Source organism: Musca autumnalis, unplaced genomic scaffold (genome assembly GCF_047663935.1).
Source record: "Musca autumnalis isolate F117 unplaced genomic scaffold, ASM4766393v1 scaffold_5, whole genome shotgun sequence".
Classification (NCBI taxonomy): Eukaryota; Metazoa; Arthropoda; class Insecta; order Diptera; family Muscidae; genus Musca; species Musca autumnalis.
The window spans coordinates 177,000,655-177,022,718 of NW_027412088.1; the positions used below are offsets into that span (position 1 = coordinate 177,000,655).

The 22,064-nt window shown below is 36.2% G+C and overlaps 2 protein-coding genes and 2 long non-coding RNA genes across 9 annotated transcripts; 2 read left to right on the top strand and 2 right to left on the bottom strand.

The window, feature by feature from the left end:
* Positions 1 to 4,019: 4,019 nt before the first annotated feature.
* LOC141405011 (uncharacterized) lies at positions 4,020 to 6,968 on the top strand. The gene is made up of 3 exons (XR_012413129.1): positions 4,020 to 4,124; positions 4,203 to 4,247; positions 6,865 to 6,968. It is a non-coding gene; the product is annotated as an uncharacterized lncRNA (long non-coding RNA).
* Positions 4,696 to 8,945, bottom strand: LOC141405009 (nitric oxide-associated protein 1-like). 3 transcript variants are annotated; one of them, XM_073988921.1, is made up of 7 exons: positions 8,852 to 8,945; positions 8,403 to 8,729; positions 7,908 to 8,339; positions 7,828 to 7,848; positions 6,433 to 6,640; positions 6,188 to 6,374; positions 4,696 to 6,120 (listed from the first exon to the last, which is right to left on the bottom strand). In XM_073988921.1, exon 7 carries the CDS (start codon positions 6,036 to 6,038, stop codon positions 4,752 to 4,754), a length of 1,287 nt encoding a protein of 428 aa, XP_073845022.1. In that variant the 5' UTR covers positions 6,039 to 6,120; positions 6,188 to 6,374; positions 6,433 to 6,640; positions 7,828 to 7,848; positions 7,908 to 8,339; positions 8,403 to 8,729; positions 8,852 to 8,945; the 3' UTR covers positions 4,696 to 4,751. The 3 variants fall into 3 exon arrangements, with proteins under 3 accessions (XP_073845022.1, XP_073845021.1, XP_073845023.1); XM_073988920.1 differs by lacking the exon at positions 8,852 to 8,945 and having other exon boundaries at positions 6,433 to 7,848; positions 8,403 to 8,699; XM_073988922.1 differs by lacking the exons at positions 7,828 to 7,848; positions 7,908 to 8,339; positions 8,403 to 8,729; positions 8,852 to 8,945 and having other exon boundaries at positions 6,188 to 6,327; positions 6,414 to 6,518.
* An 814-nt stretch (positions 8,946 to 9,759) lies between these two features.
* LOC141405010 (uncharacterized) lies at positions 9,760 to 11,851 on the top strand. 4 transcript variants are annotated; one of them, XR_012413126.1, is made up of 8 exons: positions 9,760 to 9,910; positions 9,992 to 10,141; positions 10,217 to 10,298; positions 10,357 to 10,448; positions 10,524 to 10,633; positions 10,692 to 11,342; positions 11,410 to 11,622; positions 11,682 to 11,851. It is a non-coding gene; the product is annotated as an uncharacterized lncRNA (long non-coding RNA). The 4 variants fall into 4 exon arrangements; XR_012413128.1 differs by having other exon boundaries at positions 9,865 to 9,910; positions 9,964 to 10,141; positions 10,509 to 10,633; positions 11,410 to 11,610; XR_012413127.1 differs by lacking the exon at positions 9,760 to 9,910 and having other exon boundaries at positions 9,925 to 10,141; positions 10,509 to 10,633.
* Positions 11,852 to 17,883: 6,032 nt separating this feature from the next.
* On the bottom strand, positions 17,884 to 20,096 carry LOC141404615 (nitric oxide-associated protein 1-like). Its single transcript, XM_073988083.1, has 2 exons — positions 19,503 to 20,096; positions 17,884 to 19,444 (listed from the first exon to the last, which is right to left on the bottom strand). Exons 1-2 carry the CDS (start codon positions 19,990 to 19,992, stop codon positions 17,940 to 17,942), a joined length of 1,995 nt encoding a protein of 664 aa, XP_073844184.1. The 5' UTR covers positions 19,993 to 20,096; the 3' UTR covers positions 17,884 to 17,939.
* Positions 20,097 to 22,064: the final 1,968 nt, after the last annotated feature.

Here is a 22,064-nt window from a genome sequence, read left to right on the forward strand (position 1 = left end):
TTTTCTGAAAAATGTGTACGCGTGAATACGGACTTAATAGCTTCCCAGCAAAAATCTTGTAAAATTCATAGGTGAATTCATAGGAAAAGATGTACTCCAGCAGCAATTGGTCTGTGTTTAGACACACAAATTTCTCGGGAAAGTAAATTGAGTTTTTGGGAGAGAGCGGAGAGGAAAGAGCTCCTCAATACTCTTTCCTACCCCCTATTGCCTAAAAACTGAATTTACTTTCCCGTGTGTCTAAACACGGACTTGTTCTAGTAATTTAACTGCATCCGCGGATGCAAACTTTTTGCTGGGTTCATTAAGATCAAAGTGTCAAAAGAGCAAACTGTTGAAAATGAGTCAAACATACACATTTTTCCAAAATGTACGGGAACGGAAATATGGAACAAATGTCAAAGTCGGCGTGTCAGCCAATCAGAAGCCGGCAAACATGTTGCACATTTTTGCTCGCTCAAATTTTTTGTGTAGTTTCTAAAAAGAAAGGTATTCAGCGCCATTTTTGTTCAAAGAGATGTGAACATTTTGCAACTGTTTTGGTGTACGGGAACACATTTTGGGGAAAAATGTGTAAAAACTTTTTAGTTCTGGAACGAAGCTAATTTCTGACATCCACAAAACCGAAAAGCAGCGAAATTTCAAATTATTTCAATGAATTTTAATTTAGAGATTTTTAGTCTTATAATCTCGATAGACAAAATTAACTATCGATATTAAAATTGTTAATAATAATCGATATTATCGATAGTGCCATCGATTTTTGCCAGCTCTACTTTTAAACATTCTCAAAAATAGAAGCTCTGTTCCAGAATTAAAAAGTTTCTAAAATTTTTAACACTTTTACACATTTTGCGTTCCCGCACACAAAATTTATATGAAAATCGTTTACGTCTTTTAAAACTTTTACGACTTTTACCACTTTATAAAGTATGGGAACAGGCCAACAATTTACTTTTCCGAAAAATGTGTACGTGTAACTACGGAATTACTTTTTCACGTCCACAAAACCGAAAAGTCGCGTAATTTCTATTCATTTCAATAGATGTTAGGTTAAGGATTTTTAATTCGATAATAACAATAGACAAATCTGTCTATTTTGAATGTTGAATTTTTACAAAATAATCGATACCATGGTTCAATTATTAGAAGGTTGGGCAGGTTGATGAAATTTTTAAAAAACAACTCTGAAGCCAGTTTGCTTATAACTTCAAAGTTACTAATAACAAAAGCAACAAGTTTTACTGCCTGTTTCTGTATGTCGAAACGAAAATGTGTGCGAATGAAACACGCCAAAACTTTAGTTTTCCAAATATTTTGACCTTCCTTTTACTTCAAAACAAAAAACAAATTTGAAAAACACACACGAGTTTGGGCGTGTTTCGTTCGCACACATTTTCGTTTCGACATACAGAAACAGACTGTTATTTATTTGGAGTATTGTCTGTTTTGTTTTGATTTGTTTACATTTCATTTTAAATATAATTTATGTTTTTTTTAACGCGCTCACAAGAAATAATAATTTTAGATAAACATATATATAGCCATGTCCGTCCGTCTGTCTGTGGAGATCGCTCTAGTGTCCCAACGGATTGAAGTGGGGGATAAAATAGTAGTCAAATGTATTGTAGGCTCTTATAATGTTGTGTATTGAAAATTGGGTATATAAGTCCACGTTTTGGTATAGCCACCATATAACCCGACGCGTCGCTTTTAGGAATATTGATGTTAAAAAGCATTTGTACCAAAGTTGGTTTATATTATGGTATTAAGTTCAGAAAACTTCATGGTGGAGCTTATTAAAGGTTCGGCCCGGACGAATTTAACGCTATTTTACTTTCTTATATGTTGTGAGGGTGGCGCAGGGGAGAAAGATAAGAAGCAACGGTCCTGACTGGCTTTAACATGCCCTTGACTGCTGACATGGTGCCTCTTCCATCTCAAGTGGACGCTCACTCATGTGCCGTACTTTCATCCATAAGATCTATAAACACTTGGGTTGGCCGTTGGGCTAGTAACCCGTCCCTATAAACACATCGTACAATGAAAAAACAAACCCCATTTTAAGTTGATGACTCCCGCAAACGAATCTGTACCAGAGTTTCCAGACTCTTCATAGAGAATGTGCACTTTATGTACTTGCAGATATGTTTGTAACGAACAATGCTGATATTACTGCATACAGGAAATACAATGGATAGGGAAAGGCGTCACAACATCCGCCTAAGGAGACAAACTTATTATGTGCAATGACATAAAGCATGAGTTCGGTTGCGGATTTGTAGCTGATCGGAGGTTAAAATATCTGGTATCCAGCTTCACCTTGAATAAAGACTTGCTGCAATTGGATAAAGGCTAAGTTTTTCAAAATCAATTTTATTTGAAAATCGAAATAATGATACATCTGACTACGGATGATAGACTTCACATCGACAAACCACATCATAACAGCACCACATTCAAGCATTTTCATTTTCATAACTGTCTGTCTCCAGACCAAATTGATAACGTTGTGGTTGGACATCAGTAAATTGCAATCCACTAGATAGCCACAGCTGAACTGGCACAATTGCTTAAAAGCATTTATCGATAATGTTGAAGTCACGTTTATTCTCGAATAATGTATTATCTTCTGTTCTGTATTGTCTTCTGTTTTTATTTATATTTTGATTTTATTATTTTATTTTCAATCAATTTATTTTGTCATTTGTCAAAACAGTTTTGACACAATAGGAGGACCTCAGGAAAAAAATGTAATCATATGTTTGCTGTGTCCTACCTTGTAATGATTGTACCATGATCGATACTATTGATAGTGCAATCGAAGATAGCGTGAACGGTAATGAGCTATCATCAGCAAGACCTTCTAAAGCGGGGTACATACGATCAGTTTTGACTGTCGATTTTTCGGAAATATCGATAAATGTCATACCGGCCAGCAGCCACAAAATATTAGCTGTGTTCCTTTACTTACCTGAGTTTACCATTTTTACCATTTTTAACCTGCAAAGCGTCCCTTAACCCCTAAAAGTGGCAAAACTGGAAGCAATTTTTAAGAGAGTGAGGGGGAGAGAGAGCGAAAATGGTTCTCTTCTACCACAGGCTACCAGCAAAATTTCTGCAGGTAAAAAATGGCAGAACTGATTTTTCGACTTTTGTATGACGATTATTTCACAATGAAAAAGAAAATGGACGAAAAACAGAAGAAAAAGTCGAACGCTGACAAAACTAAATTAAAAACTGTGAAATAAAAGGCGAAAATTGATTTTTTTATGTTTCTTTTTGACATTGCTGACAGATCCACCATTTTTCCGTTCCTTTACTTTTCTGGTAAAAATGTTCATGAGAGAGCAATTTTGACACTTTTCTCTTTTACCACCCTTACCATTAGAAAAGTAAAGGAACAAAGCTATTTTGTGGTTGCCTGATGACTGACAAAAATGAACGTCCACACTAGCAAGCAACAACAAAACTGGCAATGTGTACCCAGCTTAAGGGACATCACAAACAAATATGTATAATCCCACTACGAATGAAACTGAAACATCACCAACAAGTGGGGGAATAGTGACTGCAGCAAGAGTCGGAAGATATACAGATTTCGAAGTAGATCAGACACGACACGTTCAATAAAGATTTACAATAGTTGTGTCTTTTTACTTTTTCAGTAATAATTATTCAGTAACTTCTTTTCAGAGAGTAAGAGAGATTTTGCTCTTTGATACGAGAATAGAGAAAAAAGTAAAAAGACAGCATTTAGTAAACTTTAGCAAGATAACAGTTGATAACCAAACCAAAAACATTGGCGCCAATGCATGAACGAAAAAATAACTCCAAAGCAATGAAAAAGTTCTTCAATTTTAAGCTAAATAAATAAAAAATTATGAATATATTAATAAAATAATCAATAAATAAACCTGAATCGTAATATTTATAGTATTTTTCCACAAAAATCAGATGCACATTGAGCAGCTGACCATTAGCAGATGATTAAAAACAGCTGATCGAACTTGCTAAATGTTGCTGGAAAAAATTCTTTCAGCAACTTTTAGCAATTTCTCAGCAAACAACTGTCAAAATTGTTCTCTCACTTCGCTCTCTTTTACTGAACTTTTGTGTAAAAAGTAATAAGTATTACAAATTATCACGTAAAAAGACACACCTAATGTTTCTTCCTCTTTCCAATTGCCCCAAAATCGTAGGAGGCGTACATTTTGTGCGGGGCCGTTGGTGAGGTAGACCGCAAGGTAGATATTTACCATAAGCACCGTGACTAATACCCAAAAATGCTATTAATAACGATATATGTACATATTTCCTCATTTGTTACTAATATATTTTTAGTTTAGTTGAAAATACTTCACAGATGTATCCGTAATTCCACATCTCCTGTCCGATCACCTATCGATGTTTAGGAAGTTGTGGAGAGAAGCTGGTTATGCTTGTTTTACATTTACGAAATCCACTCGATTTCAACTGTCAATTCTTTTGTGTATACGCCAAATGAAAACTCATCTGGAATCCATTGGATTTCATTTGACGTTTAAGCAATGGAATTGGCAGTTGAAATCGAGTGGATTTCGTAAATGTAAACTTATGCTTGGTAAACTTGCCTATATACCTTTTACATGGTATAACAAAGAAGGTATAACAGCGATTGGATTCTTGTTCTATGAAAATTTGAAATGACAAATATTTTCTTAGGAGCAATTATAGTTTTGATTATTTAATAAGGTAAAAAACATAAATCTTTATTTCTTAAAAATAAATGGCTTCGATGTATTATAGGCTAATGAATTTCTTATCTTTTTACCAATCAGACGCTCAGCGTATGGTATTAACGATAAATCTCTACAATAGATTCCTTTTCCACCTGGTGTCCAGGCTTTAAATGAACATTCGGTGTCGACAGGAATGCGTAAACCCACCCAACCGACAGACGACAGTGTAATATCTGCAGAACAATTTAATTCCTTAACTTTAGGTTTTAAGATATAACCCCTAACTTTAAATTCCTGGGGATGACATTGCAGACCAGGCCACTGACATGGACGCTTGACGTCTTCATCGATCTTTGGTATATGCATCAAAGGTGAATTTAAATACTTCTCATAGACCTCTTCGGCGCCATCAGTTTTAACAATCAATGTTGGCAAATTAAAAGAGGCAAACAAAAATGTTTGTATCCAATCTAATTTTTCTGAACTGCACCCAACAAAATCCAACCTCGCCAGTCCACCAATAAATAAACTCATACCAGGTTTTAAACGATAAGCCCTTGGAGATATCATTTGTTTTGGTTGTAACTCCATCAGCTCCTTGGGTGTTAGCAGATTTGTGATTTGATCTGGATGCAGGACACCTGGGGTATCATACAACCATCTAGCTTGCTGGAACTCTTTGCTTCTCTCATTCAAAGTGGTAATGGGCTGGGTACCACCGCCCATTGAAAAAGGATCTGCCACTTCCACGGCATTGTTATCAACATACGTCCTTCCAATGGTACCCATGGGTACCACATCTTCTATATTTCCAGTTTTGCGGGCTTTTTCCAAACGCAATTTAGCCATTTCAGCTTTGGCAAATTTTTCCGACTGCAAGCGTTTGAACCTTTGGAAAATTCTTATTTCCGATGGCCGGTAGATGGGAAATTTCAACATTTGCAGGGTCGTACCCGGCCAGGGACATGTTGTGGCTTTGGGAATTAAATCGGACACCTGTGGCCTACTATAGTCGGAATTTAGCAGAATATTAAACAATGAACTTTTGCCAACATTTGTACAGCCCACCAGATAGACATCGCCATTATATGCCCATATTTTTTGTAATTGTGTTATCAGCTCCTCGACACCATAACCCGTTTTGGCCGATATTAAACTGACATGTTTAATATTCAGTCTATCGAAGCCGGTTTTAATAATTTCATCTTTCAAACATTGCTTGACATGATCCAGATAGCCGTTGCTATCTCGTGGCAGAAGATCCACTTTGTTACCCACCACAAATATAGGGCGTTTTGGTCCCAATACTTCGTGCATTCCAGGCCACTATTTCCAAATTTAGCACCATATTCCTTAACAGCTGCCAAAAGCAAAAGATCTTCTTCGGGAGTAAAGGGCGCTGCAAAATGAAATGAAAATACAACACATGAGTCTATTCTATAAATATCCATATGTCTCGTACTTACCTCTGCTAATACTAGGATTGATGGAATATGAGTAACGGAAAGTTACCATAACATTGCTCCAATTGATTTGACCATTCAAGGTATTTTTTTCAATAACTTCTATTAAGCGTTCATCTTCCTCCACACACCATTTGCCCCATCTCCCATTTGTCATGTAGAAAATATAATTTTGATATTGTACAAAACACTACAAATAACAGAATTTAGTTATCTAGAAACTACTTACGGGATAAATATTGACCCACCTGAAATTCAGATCCATTCCATATAGCTTCACAACTCTTAATACTATGACGATGTTGCAAATTATGTTTGGAAATAGCTCCACATTGACATCATCCATTATTTCGATTTTCTTATCATCTTCTTCTTATTTTCATTTTCTTCAATATGTCAAATATCGTAACAACAGAATTCAAAATCATATTCACTCTGAAGTGATGACATTATGTCCTATGTTGTTATTTTTAAATTAAATTTCAAAAAATATCAAAGTAGCTTTGATTTTTTTTCATATTTGACATATAAAAAGAAAATAGTGGACATAAGAAGTTGTGTGTTTGTTTTATTTATAATAAATAATAATTACTAAAAAAAAAAATGAACCACCGATGCGGATGCGGATGTACTTGCGGATGCCACCAATACTATCAATACTATGGATGCCACGGATGCAGAGGAAATGTTTTTAATGGATGTAATGGGGGATGGTTCGGTAATGTGTGGAACGGATGGGGATGGAGCAGCGGATATAATTGGGGACTTGAAGGGAATTGGGAATGGAGCAACGGATATAATTGGGGAGTTGAAGGGAATGGGCAAAATTCGGTTTTAATACCAATATCAACAACAACCCCCCCAACCCCCCAAACAACCCCCCAAACAACCACCCAAACAACCCCCCCAACCCCCCAAACAACCACCCAAACAACCCCCCCAACAACCTCCGAAAGAAGCACCCAAACAACTCCACAAGAACCCCCCCAACAACCCCGCAAAGAACCACCCAAACAAATAATACAGGTAAGTTCTTACTAAATTTAGTACAATTTGGATTTGCCTGAATCAATAGAGCTGAAATTTGGAATTAAGAAATTAAGTTTACTGTTGGAATGTAGGAATGAGGAATTTTTGGAAATTCGTACTTATGTATACGAAAATTACTAAATCGCGGTTGGGATATAGTTTTGGATATAATGGATATAGGTGGAATTTAGAATTGTTGTATGAGGGTTTTGTGTTTGATAATGATTTTTTTGAAATGCATACAAATTCTGAAATTAGGCGGAGAAATTGTATTAAATTTGACGTTGGGTGTAGCAATGAAGCTGGAATTATATAATTATTATGTGAAAAGTACAAAGTTGAAATAAGCTTGGTATTGGGAATTGAAGTATAGAATTCGGTGTACATTTATTTGTCAGGTGGTCGTACATAAGTGTTATAATAATACTAAATTTTGAAGCACTGGTATTGAGTGAATCGATAAATGAAAATTGTTATGAGGATTATTGTTGAGATTGAATTAGAATGTTTATTACAATCCGCCTTTAAATGTATGAAAGGTTTCTACGTGTAATACCATTTGCACCATTTGAATTGGGTTAACAAGTAGGCGCACCGACATTGTTTTTGCTCACCTGTTAAATTTCTGCCAAAAGCTACAAAGACAGGGAATTAGAACAAACGTAACAGTAACAGTAGAATAGATGTGACTTACATTCTTTTCATTATACCAAATGCAGCAACCATGATTATTGGTGTGATTTGTATTCTTCCACCACATCCACATCTTCAAGGCACGATTTCACCATAAAAACATATTTAATTTGTTGCTCATCTTTCACTTCTGTGTCGGAGTATGCCTTTTGCAATTTCTTTTGCAAATATTCAGAATTGGTACAATCCATTTTATGCTCCTCAATGTCCTGAACACAATATTCACCTTTTTGTATTGTTGTAGCTTCTGAATAAGTTTCCGGGGTTAAGTTATGGGGGTGGAATTATCGCGGAAATCAGTGCGAATGTGTTGACGCAAATTATGCCATGCTGTATCACTTTGTGGATCAACCGTACAAACAACATGATGCATCTTCACCCTTAAGATAGCCTTGCTTAAGCAAAAGCATCGGCTTGATCCAGTACGAAAAATCTGCAAGAGTATTAAGAGTATTACAACTTTAAAAAATACACTTGAATCTTCAAAACAACTCACTTCCAATGCTTCCAATGTGTTGTGTTAGTTGAACAATACCATGTTTGTACTTTTTGTTGCAGCTTCTGCGGCTTTGTATACGGCGGAGCTGGATATTGTCAATGCATTTTGATACATCTTTTGCATTTTTGATTGTTTTTTTAGCATGATGATGTGACATTATCTGTATTATCTGTTATTGTTGCTTCCATCGCGAAATTATTTGTTTTCTTTTTTATTTTCACAAAACATTTTTTGGTTGTGCAGTACTTGTTTTGTTTGTTTTGCTTTTGTTATGAAATGTCATGCCCATGGTACAATAAGAAAGGTAGATGCATCGGCGAATTGCTACAACAAAGCAACTTTTTTTGTAATGTAAACTGTCAAAATTTTCGCCAAATGGTCTCTTGTTGTCTCTTTTTATCGCTTGTGTTTGTCTATAAAGTGTAGATATGCTATCTCTTACTTACCGAATCATATGGATTTTTATTTTGATTTTTCATGGCGAATTCATAGTTTTTTGACGTTTTAGATTCGATCAGCTGGGCTGATGCATCTACATTTCTAAGAACGTTTTCACACGATAAGGTTTGCCTGCTCAAAAATGCGTTGTCCGTTTTGGTTCTCATTCGTAAATTGTGTCAGTGTTGAAACAAAATGTGGAAGTAAGTGAACGAAAACGTACATAAAGTACCATACATACAACACTAACATGTAAGATATTATCTACCTGTTTCATCATATTTTTTACAAATAAAGGTGTTCTTCAAAACATGACTTCTATGTACCTGTAATAACAAAGGTATTTCCCTATTTCATAAAAATCTTTCTTGAAAAATTTACGCTGGTAACGCAGGTATCATCTTACCTTCAGGTGGTAAGAATTATTACATTATTTTTAACATGGCATGTGCGCATGAGGCAACAATTTTAACAACGCATGCATTTTATCCAATTTTATGGGATTCACAAGAATTACTTTTTTAATTTTCAAATACAATACACACATAAACCTTTTTGGTACATTTATGTAAAACCGTACTTCTTTTTGTTCAAAAAGTACGCTTGTATACAATGACTTCAAAAACGCAACACTAGATGTGAAAATTACGAATGAGAGTCAAAACGGAAACCACGTTTTTGAGCAGTCAAACCTTATCGTGTGAAAACGTTCTAATTGTACCATGGTCATGCCGTTTTATTTTATTGTTGTTATCATGGTATAATAAGAAGTAAGTAAGTAAGTAAGTATCTTTATTGGAGTCTTCTTCTTTTCGATAAATTTTACATACAAGTCGAATGGTTAACATGTGTTTTGCTTAGAACTATTGTTGTCTTGTTCTAATATACGGTGAATTCGTGGTATGCTACTTGCAAAATATTATAAATGTATATGTTTATGAACAACGACAAAGTAGAGAGAGTAAAATAAGGCTTGCTCCCGGCCTCAGCTGTGAATAGCAGAGCAATTGTGTCTGCAGCGAAATAAATAGAGAATCAAAACAAACTTAAAACTAAATAACAAAGAGGTCTGCTAAAAAACAGTGACTAACAGAGATCATATGAATGACTATTTTTTAAGATTAATTAAAGTTAATTTGTTATTATAGATATTCGAGTGTTCAAAAAGCTGCTTGTAAAAAAAGGAGACATTTGATAAAAACAAAAATTGGTATCACAGATATTGTGTTCAAAAGAACATCACGTTAAAGTTATCGAGTGCTCGTAGAGCGTAATATGTTATAAAGTGAACCTTACAGGTAAGTAAAAAATTGTAAATCTAAATTTGTAGTGAATAAATAACTTATCTATTATCTATCCTCTATGACATCCAGACGTGGACTTCTTATAGAACTCTGGCAAGCTGTAACCATTTGGAACATGAGGAACTTCACTTAAGATTCCTATAGGCGACAGGTAGGGAAATTCTGCCCAAGAAATATTCTTCTCGATGTCGTAAATATCTTTTATTAAGGAGTTATCATGTGCGGCAAGTTTTTCGACGAATGTTTTCTGGTGGAATAGAGCATACTCGCAAAGTGGAACAACCCGCGATTCAGTGTAGATGTGAGTGTTTGAATATCTTTTTTGTTCATTTATGTAGTTTTTGTTGACACATTTCCTAAGAATTTTTCTTTCTAGGACTTCCAATTCTTTGGCCACTATTGGGGAAATAGTGAACCAGATCGGGAATCCGTATAACAAAATTGGTCTGATGGCCACCTTGTAGAGGAGAAGCTTTGTCTTTTCAGGTAAATGTTTGCTGTTTAACACATATGCAAATCTCGCCAATACACCCTTTGCTTTCAGTAATATGGAGGGAGCATGGGAGTTAAATTTCATCAGGTTGCTAAATTGAATTCCGAGGTATTTTAGGGATGTTCTGAAGGGTATTTCCACCCCTTCTAAGGACAGCTGAAGTAGTTTGCTCTCAGGAACTACAAACCGTGGACATTTGCCGGATGCGTTACGTATACAAATTGCAACTGATTTTGCGGCGTTGATTTGTATGCCCCACATTTTGTAGTAAGTGTTGATGATTTTTTGCCTTTTCTAGCGCAAAAGACGGTGATGTATGGTGTGAATAAATTAAGCAATCGTCGGCATATAAAATTGCTTGCGAGCTCTGGCTGGTATGAGGGAAGTCATATAGAAAAAGATTGAAAAGATATGGCGCCAGAACGCTTCCTTGCGGGACGCCACTTTTTACTGACCCCAATGGAGATGATACATCATTGATATTAACTGAAAATGAACGCGATGTGAAGAAACTTTTCATCATTTTCACCAGATATGGATCTATGTCAATTTGAATAAGCTTGTAGAGGATTCCAATATGACATACCGAATCGAATGCTTTTTGAATATCTAACGATATGGCGACAGTGCATGTTTTGTTCCTTAAATTTGATGTTATATCGCTGTGAAACTTGAGAAGGGCGTGTTGAGTGGAATGACCAGGTTTGAATCCAAATTGGTAATTAGGAACTGGATCTATGAGGAGTTCATTTTCCATCTTCTCTTTCAGGACTAACTCAAAGATTTTCCCTATATTGGATAAGAGAGAGATCGGACGAAAATCATCAACAAACGCAGTATTTGGTTTTTTCTTGATCGGGATCATTTTTGCACATTTCCATTGACGTGGAAAATATCCGTTGTTGATGCAGTTGTTGAAAAGACAGGCCATGAGTCTTATTGTTGCATCTGGAAACCTTCTGATTATAAAGTTTGATATCCCGTCGGGGCCACTAGACTTTTTGGTATTGGTGTTAGAAATAATGCATTTTATCTTTTCAGGGCCGATAAAATGATGACTATCTTGGTTGTTCAATGAGCGGAATCCGTCATCAAAGGAGTATATACTGGATGAAGTAGCATCGATACATGATGCAACTCTAGAATTAAGATCTTGAACTGGATTCGAAGGCAATTTCTCTTGAAATATAGTGGAATAATACGTTTGAAAATGATTAGCAATTTCAACACTGTTTGTGATAATATCGTTACCGTGTTTAAGCTTTTGACAAAAGGGGGATTTGGCTTTCCCTGTAAATTGAGCAATTTGCTTAAATGCCGATGGTCCAGGCTTGACTTTTTTAGCTTGTTATTGAATGTTTGAGCAGATTCTATGTTTATAAGCTCTTTGATGATGTTCTTTAAGAGTTGTATTTGTTTGGAAAGGATTGTGTACTCACGATTTATCCTGTTACCTGTACGGTGGAATATCTTTTTTAATTCTTTCTGCCATTGGTGTTTTATGTTGAGAAAGTGCTTAACTCTGTCAGAGAGAGGGGGCTTTCCATCTTTTAAAATGATCCTTTCCGTATGCATGTTATGAATGCGTTTGAACTCGTTATTGAAATGTTCGATAACCGTATCAATCTCATCGTTTTCCAGATTTCTGTTTGTCGGCGGCATAATTTCTTGCGATGCTGACTCTAAATCATGACGGAAATTATTCCAGTTTGTGTTTTTGTACGATGTGAAAGATTTTGGTTGTCTCAGGACTAAGTTGGAACATTCAAGTCTCAACACTAGTTTTATTGGAAAATGGTCTGAAAATGTCGGCAGGGAGGAAATGCGGTAATTTAGATTAGCATGATCAATTAATTGTGAACTTAGTAAAAAGTGATCCAAGAAGGAGGATCCATTGGGATAAGACGGTGAGGTATCACAAAGGCGAGTGACGTCTAAGCAATTGTTACTAAGCCACGGACTCAAGACTTTTCCGTTAGAGTTTTTGTATAAATCGCCCCATATCGGACTTTTCGAGTTAAGATCTCCACCGAGGATAAAACCATCAAAAGAGTTACAGAAATGCAGAATTTTATTTAGATCCGCTTCAAGCCTGTTTACGGGAAAACTGCAGGGTATATATACCGATCCAATTATGTACTTTTTGGAGCCATTGTCAGAAGGTGTTTCTACTTTTATTAGAGATGTAATAATCCCAATATCGTTTATGTATACTCGTGTGAAAAGAATGTTGTTTTTCACTATGACGGCTGTTCCTACTGGGGAATTATCGTAGACAAAGCTGTATCCATCTATCTTCACATAAGGGTTCTTCCGAAGATGACATTCTTGAATAAGGGCAAAATCTATTTTTTCCTTGTGGAGTATATTTCGTAACTCCACTCGGCGACTCGCATCAATAAGTGAGCGTACATTGAATGTAAGGAATTTTATGAACCTATGGTCCATAATGGGTCCTTACTTTTGTAAGAAGCCTCAAGAACTCTTTTTTGGCTTCATGTTTTGACATGTTTTTAAAGTTATTTAAAAACATCTGAATTTCTTCCTCTAGAGTTAACTCTTCTGGCTCAAGAAATTGGTTGGCAAGTTTTAAAAACTCTTGAATTAGCGGTGATTGTTGAGTGTCATCATGTTTGCTTGTGGTTCTCGGTTGAAGAAAACTGGCAAAGGTCTTCCCGGGAGAAAAAATAGACATGTTGGTAGCTCTTTTGACGTTGTTTTGGGCAATGTTTTTATTTTCAATAGCCTTAGATATCTTACTTTTTCTAACAGCGAGGTATTGCTTATATGATGGACAGCCTTTATAATTAGCAGGATGTCCTGCTTTGTTGCAATTTATGCAGAATGGTTCTGAGGTGTCAGATTTAGTCCGCTGGCATTCCCCTGGAAGATGTACTTGATCGCATTTAACGCATTTGTACGATGAATTGCAGTTTCGGGAAATATGACCCCAACGCTGACATCTACGACACTGAACTTCACCATTTTTCTTCTTAGGCTTTTCCCAAGAAATTGATTGGTTTTGCAAACCACGTATATGAGAGACTTCCTCAAATGTTTTGCCTGGCAACAATGTTACCAAGAAGAGACCCGTGTCTGTGTTCATTTTTATAGACCTGGGCGTTTTAAATTTGGTTACGCTTGCCACTGTGTCTGGGACAAGAGTATCAAGTTCCTGTTTTATTTGGTCTGGATCAGTGTTTGGGTACAATTTTCTTATTAACATTGGTACCTGTTTAAGCTCCTTTGGTGTGAATGAGTAGGAGTTAATATTTTTTGCCTTCAATATGTCCATCATTGATGCATGAATTTTCGGGTCTGCAAAGTAGAGCTTACTCTTTGAACGATTAACATTTTTTATCTGAAATGAAGATTCAGGCATGGTTCAATTATTAGAAGGTTGGGCAGGTTCATGAAATTATAAAAAAACAACTCTGATGCCGGTTTGCTTATAACTTCAAATGACTAATAACAAATGCAACAGGTTTTGTTTATTTGAAATATTGTCAAATATTTAAATTGAAATATTTTACATATGTATGCCCACGTTTTGGTATAGCCCCATATAACGCGAATTGTCGCTTTCAAGAATTTTGAATGTATTAGCCCAATTTGCCCTTGTAATTTAAGACTTTGTATCTGCAGAAGTTAAAACACATTTCCACAAAAAAATTTTTATAAAGTCCACTTTATGGTATAACCCCCATACAAGGAAACCTGTAAATTTTAGTTCAGAAAACTTAACGGCGGAGGATATAAAACGTTCGCCCGGCCCAGTGGTCACTAAGCTCACCGTGGTGCCACCTTCCAAGCTACCTTTACCATCTGTTAAGGTTAGTGAGCTAACATGTTTACTCATAAGAACGCTAAAAACTTGAGCTGGGCATTGGGCTAGTAACCCATCGTTCCAAAAGATCGTATTATGAAAAACATAGAAACAGAAAACACCCCCATCTTACGTTGATGACCACGCAAAAGTTTTATGGATTACAAACAGCGAATCTGCACCTGGAATGTTCGGAATCTTCACAGAAGGTGCAGTTTACGCTTTGGAATATGTACTTGAAAAATACAAGACCGATATTACTGCCATACAGGATATACGATGCATTGGGAAAGGCGCCACAATAACCCCTAATGGCCCCGGCACATGCGGGTCCGAACAGACCAAAGATATATTTTACGAGCGCTTAGAAGAAACGCATGATAGTTGTCCTGCCCATGACATATTTATTTTATTCGATATTAATGCCGAAATTGGAAAGGAGAATGACTTTGGTCCAACAGTCCGAAAATTCTGTCTTCCCAGTGAAGCTTCTGCCAAAGGAATCATGTTGATAGACTTCTCAGCGACAAAACATGGCCGTTAGCAGTATTAGATTTATTGTTACGAACAGACACAACACGGAAGTTGGACATCGGTAAGCTGCAATAACAACACATATCCACAGCATATTCCACTCATCTGACCCCATTGTTTAATGCAAGAACACGTCGACAATGTTGAAGTCATTTCTGCTTTCAAAATTGTACATCTTCTATATTTGTTTTTGTATGTTTCCAATGTGATTTTGAATAAATTTATTTTGCCGTTTGCCAACTTTGTCAAAACTGTTTTGACACAATAGGAGGACCTCAGGAAAAAATTGTAATCAGATGTTTGCTGTGCCCTACCTTTTAATGATTGTACCATGGATTCAGGTATGGATTTTCTTAATGTCTCCACCAATGCATTAATATCGACATTAAATATAAAGATCGGAGGGCACCAGGTTTTTTTGGTTTTGGGCTCTCCATCGTTGTGGTTTTGTGGTTTTGGTTTCGGTGCTTGACTTGGCAAATTAATGTCTATGTCTGCTAGCGCTCCAAGAATGCCGAATCTGTTTTGATCGTCGGTGTTGTGTTTTAATAGTTGATTGTTAAGATCAGAGATATCAACATTTATGGGTGACAGAGCACTTTCAAGCCTTTGCCTTTTCCGCTCATTTTGTTGGATTTGTTTGGCTTGGTTTGTTTGTGTTATTTTTGTTATTGTTTTTGCTATCGCCGGTAAAGGATGGTTGGAAGTTGTTGCAACAACCTCCATCACATCATGCTCCATATCAGGAAGGCTGTCAGGCATCTCCATTGCAAATAAATGCAAACAAAGATGCCTGTATTACAGTCACTTGTTTTAAAAAGAATACATTTTGATTTATTGTAATTCCGCTAAAAAATCGCACGTCTGGTTTGTTGTAGGGTTCACTCGAAAGGCATGACAGAGCTCACACAATTTTTTTCATGAAAGTGACCGTCTTCTGTCAAACATGGTACAATAATACAGGTAGCATTATCATGCCAGCTGATGGTAACATAATGTGTCAATTGCATTGAATTGATGTCAAATTTTGACATCTTATATTGCCAACAATTGCCCATGCGGCTACCTGTGTATTTGTACCATGCTGTCAAAGTAGTTTTCATATTAGCTGTGTTCCTTTACTTACCTGAGGTTACCATTTTAACCATTTTTTTTTTACCATTTTTAACCTGCAAAGCGTTCCTTAACTCCGAAAAGTGGCAAAAGTGGAAGCAATTTTTAAGAGAGTGAGAGGGGAGAGAGAGCGAAAATGGCTTTCTCTTCTACCGCAGGCTACCAGCAAAATTTCTGCAGGTAAAAAATGGCAGAACTGATTTTTTGACTTTTGTTTGACGATTATTTCACAATGAAAAAGAAAATGCACGAAAAACAAGAAAAAGTCGAACGCTGACAAAACTAAATTAAAAACTGTGAAATAAAAGACGAACATTGATTTTTTATGTTTCTTTTTGACATTGTTGCCAGATCTACCATTTTTCCATTCCTTTACTTTTCTGGTAAAAATGTTCATGAGAGAGCAATTTTGACACTTTTCTCTTTTACCACCCTTACCATTAAAAAAGTAAAGGAACAAAGCTATTTTGTGGTTGCCTGATGACTGACAAAAATGAACGTCCACACTAGCAAGCAACAACAAAACTGGCAATGTGTACCCAGCTTAAGGGACATCACAAACAAATATGTATAATCCCACTACGAATGAAACTGAAACATCACCAACAAGTGGGGGAATAGTGACTGCAGCAAGAGTCGGAAGATATACAGATTTCGAAGTAGATCAGACACGACACGTTCAATAAAGATTTACAATAGTTGTGTCTTTATACTTTTTCAGTAATAATTATTCAGTAACTTCTTTTCAGAGAGTAAGAGAGATTTTGCTCTTTGATACGAGAATAGAGAAAAAAGTAAAAAGACAGCATTTAGTAAACTTTAGCAAGATAACAGTTGATAACCAAAACAAAAACATTGGCGCCAATGCATGAACGAAAAAATAACTCCAAAGCAATGAAAAAGTTCTTCAATTTTAAGCTAAATAAATAAAAAAATATGAATATATTAATAAAATAATCAATAAATAAACCTGAATCGTAATATTTATAGTATTTTTCCACAAAAATCGGATGCACATTGAGCAGCTGACCATTAGCAGATGATTAAAAAACAGCTGATCGAACTTGCTAAATGTTGCTGGAAAAAATTCTTTCAGCAACTTTTAGCAATTTCTCAGCAAACAACTGTCAAAATTGTTCTCTCACTTCGCTCTCTTTTACTGAACTTTTGTGTAAAAAGACAGCATTTAGTAACATTTCGTAATAATTATTACAAATTATCACGTAAAAAGACACACCTAATGTTTCTTCCTCTTTCCAATTGCCCCAAAATCGTAGGAGGCGTACATTTTGTGCGGGGCCGTTGGTGAGGTAGACCGCAAGGTAGATATTTACCATAAGCACCGTGACTAATACCCAAAAATGCTATTAATAACGATATATGTACATATTTCCTCATTTGTTACTAATATATTTTTAGTTTAGTTGAAAATACTTCACAGATGTATCCGTAATTCCACATCTCCTGTCCGATCACCTATCGATGTTTAGGAAGTTGTGGAGAGAAGCTGGTTATGCTTGTTTTACATTTACGAAATCCACTCGATTTCAACTGTCAATTCTTTTGTGTATACGCCAAATGAAAACTCATCTGGAATCCATTGGATTTCATTTGACGTTTAAGCAATGGAATTGGCAGTTGAAATCGAGTGGATTTCGTAAATGTAAACTTATGCTTGGTAAACTTGCCTATATACCTTTTACATGGTATAACAAAGAAGGTATAACAGCGATTGGATTCTTGTTCTATGAAAATTTGAAATGACAAATATTTTCTTAGGAGCAATTATAGTTTTGATTATTTAATAAGGTAAAAAACATAAATCTTTATTTCTTAAAAATAAATGGCTTCGATGTATTATAGGCTAATGAATTTCTTATCTTTTTACCAATCAGACGCTCAGCGTATGGTATTAACGATAAATCTCTACAATAGATTCCTTTTCCACCTGGTGTCCAGGCTTTAAATGAACATTCGGTGTCGACAGGAATGCGTAAACCCACCCAACCGACAGACGACAGTGTAATATCTGCAGAACAATTTAATTCCTTAACTTTAGGTTTTAAGATATAACCCCTAACTTTAAATTCCTGGGGATGACATTGCAGACCAGGCCACTGACATGGACGCTTGACGTCTTCATCGATCTTTGGTATATGCATCAAAGGTGAATTTAAATACTTCTCATAGACCTCTTCGGCGCCATCAGTTTTAACAATCAATGTTGGCAAATTAAAAGAGGCAAACAAAAATGTTTGTATCCAATCTAATTTTTCTGAACTGCACCCAACAAAATCCAACCTCGCCAGTCCACCAATAAATAAACTCATACCAGGTTTTAAACGATAAGCCCTTGGAGATATCATTTGTTTTGGTTGTAACTCCATCAGCTCCTTGGGTGTTAGCAGATTTGTGATTTGATCTGGATGCAGGACACCTGGGGTATCATACAACCATCTAGCTTGCTGGAACTCTTTGCTTCTCTCACTCAAAGTGGTAATGGGCTGGGTACCACCGCCCATTGAAAAAGGATCTGCCACTTCCACGGCATTGTTATCAACATACGTCCTTCCAATGGTACCCATGGGTACCACATCTTCTATATTTCCAGTTTTGCGGGCATTTTCCAAACGCAATTTAGCCATTTCAGCTTTGGCAAATTTTTCCGACTGCAAGCGTTTGAACCTTTGGAAAATTCTTATTTCCGATGGCCGGTAGATGGGAAATTTCAACATTTGCAGGGTCGTACCCGGCCAGGGACATGTTGTGGCTTTGGGAATTAAATCGGACACCTGTGGCCTACTATAGTCGGAATTTAGCAGAATATTAAACAATGAACTTTTGCCAACATTTGTACAGCCCACCAGATAGACATCGCCATTATATGCCCATATTTTTTGTAATTGTGTTATCAGCTCCTCGACACCATAACCCGTTTTGGCCGATATTAAACTGACATGTTTAATATTCAGTCTATCGAAGCCGGTTTTAATAATTTCATCTTTCAAACATTGCTTGACATGATCCAGATAGCCGTTGCTATCTCGTGGCAGAAGGTCCACTTTGTTACCCACCACAAATATTGGACGTTTTGGTCCCAATACTTCGTGCATTCCAGGCCAAATTGAGCAGGGGAAATCCAGCAGATCCACAATAACTATGGCCAAGGCAAATTCATTTTTAATTTGAGATATGGTGTCCACATATGACTCCGGTGTTACTTCTATGTCCAAGGCAATGTTGTAATTCTTCAGAAAGTGGCAACGTTGGCATATAATTGTCTTGAGTTCCTTGGTGGTGCGTCCCTTGAATATTTCTACCGGCAAGAAACCTATAAGGGAAACCAATATAATTCACTACTTTGCCTAACCATGTAATTAACTTCTTACCCGGTCTTGTGTGATGATTACAATGCAAATTTGCCCCACAACCATTACAGGGAACTTTAGAGGCAGGTATTGAGGGATCAGCTTTACCCAAAGTGTTTTTAACTTCATCACCTTGGACATTTGCATTTTCTTCCTCTACGGGACCACTATAATGCTCATATTCTTCCATCCAGTCTTTCGGGACTTGTGTCCCAGAACTTAGCCTTTCCTGTTTTGATTCATTCTGTTGCCGGAGTCTCTCCCGTCTTAGTTTATTCATCATTGATCTTTTCAAGCCATAACTCATATGCTCTTCCTGAGTTTCCAGATATGAACTATAGATCACATTTTGATAGTTTTTATAACGTTCTTGTGTTTCCAACCATGTTTTCTGGCGGGAACTTAATTTTGTTGACAAGTGCTCTTCTGTTTTTGTCGAGAAATCACGGTACACTAAGGCTGAGAGTTGTCGCTTGTTGAGAGCACGAAGTATCGTGTTTAATTTTAACATTTTCTGTCAAGTTTTTAGAAATTTACTATTTAGACAACTTAGTTTGCATTATGAAATAAAATGAAATGGTTTGAACAGGTGTGAACTATTGAACAAAATGTAATGAGCGATAAAGATTAAAATCAAAACAAAAACGAGAAATTTTTCTAATCCAGATGGGGATCTATAGTTTGAAACAAGAAGCTGAAGGAAATCATCGCAGCATGACGTTTAGGCCACATTTACATCTAAACCCAAAACCACATTAAACGTTTGAGAAAAGTTTTGCGTCAATTCTAGTAAAATAATAAACAAGACAATCTCGTGAATATATATTCGGAAAATAATTTTAAAATGTGAATTTCTTTTAAAATCAATATTTTAAAAGGTTAAAAATACTGGAATCGCTTATTTATGGAGTATTCTCAACGAATCGACAAAAATATTCCATTTTTGGGCAGATTTAATAACAATCCGTCATTCAAGTTGTTAATATCATAGAATATCTGTCAAATAAGAGGTATGAAAAAGTACTTTTAATAGCTTTGTTCCTTTACTTTTTAATAGTAACAGTAGCAAAAGAGAGAACTGTCAATATTGCTCTCACGTAACAAGATTTGCACAAAAGTAAAGGAACGGTAAAATAGTATATCTGGCAACAATGTCAAAAAACAAACATGGCTGCTCAAAAAAATAACAACAAAACAAGTGAGCCAAGGTTATAGTCGGGTCGGGCCGACTATTTGAAGCTGAAAACACATCCAACGTTTGAGTAATGTTTTGTGTCATTTCATTTCTACCAGAAATGACACAAAACTTTACTCAAACGTTGGATGTGTTTTCAGCTTGATACCCTTCACCACTACCCCTGTGCATAAGCTTTTGACTGGTATAATTCAAAATATTAAATTTGGGATAGCTTAAGGCCAGAACAGAATCAATCGCCGCTTGCTTTGCTTGCTTCCCCAAATGTCAAATTATAAAGGAATGCCAGAGCCTCTTTGCAAATCCGCCTGCGTTCCCCTTTAGGAGGCTCTGTCATTCCTTTATAATTTGACATTTGGAAAGCAAGCAAAGCAAGCGACGATTGATTCTGTTCTGGCCTTTAGCGCCTTTGCTCTGAATGTCTTCATTAATGCAGCCCAGCAAAAAAATTTGGAAGTTGTGCATGTGGAGTTATGCTTTCACAACATCCTTCGATGCAGTCCACACTGAATTATGAAAAATGCTATCCGTTGGATACAATTTATAAGCAATTGCTTTAGAGAACCCTACAAAAAAAAAACAGTTGGATGATCCCTACCCGTGCACTCCTACTCCGTTCTCCATTTAATCCAAGCGCAACTGATTTTGCTTCATCATCCTAAAGGTTTTTTATGTTGCATTCCCATCACTAGTTCATATTTCAACATGAACTCCACTCCATTAAAAATTTCCGTCTTGTAAACTACAGCAAAAATGTTCGCAACTTTAGTTTGTATTTTTTATTTTATAACAAATTCTTCGAAATATATACACTCTTGTTTCTCTTTTGAAGAAATGATGTCGGCAGCGACGGGTAAGGATCAACCAACTGTTTTTGTTTTGTGGGGATCTCTAAAGCAACTGCTTATAAAATGTATCCATCGGAATGCATTTTTCATAACTCCGTGTGGACTGCATCGAAGGGTGTAGTAAAATCATAACTCCACATGAACAACTTCCAACATTTTTTGCTGGGGTACTATAAACCTGCGTTTACACATGACAGGACAGTTGAGTTCATGTATTGATTGTCAAAAACACAAAACTTGCCTATGTGACGTAGGCGTCCTGAAAACTGCAAAAACAGTTGTAAAATTATGCTTGGTCCCATTAAACGCATTTTACACTTGCACTTAAAACAGGTGTTTTGGGAGGTCATTTATTTGACAGATATTGTATGCAATTGACAACTTAAATGATGCATCTTTTAAAAAACATGTAAAATGTGTTTAATGTCATGTTCACACGAGCGTTTCAATTACGTTGTTCGCCTGTCGAACGACGTACACGAATTAACCCGTTTCCACGACACAATTCCTAATTAAAGGAAACATAAGCTGTGTTCCTTT

Coding starts and splice junctions, on each gene's coding strand:
- LOC141405009 (XM_073988921.1), bottom strand. CDS start 6,038: ATGCACGAAGTATTGGGACCAAAACGCCCTATATTTGTGGTGGGTAAC.
- LOC141404615 (XM_073988083.1), bottom strand. CDS start 19,992: ATGTTAAAATTAAACACGATACTTCGTGCTCTCAACAAGCGACAACTC. Junction 19,445..19,502: donor TAATCATCACACAAGACCGG/GTAAGAAGTTAA, acceptor TTTCCCTTATAG/GTTTCTTGCCGGTAGAAATA.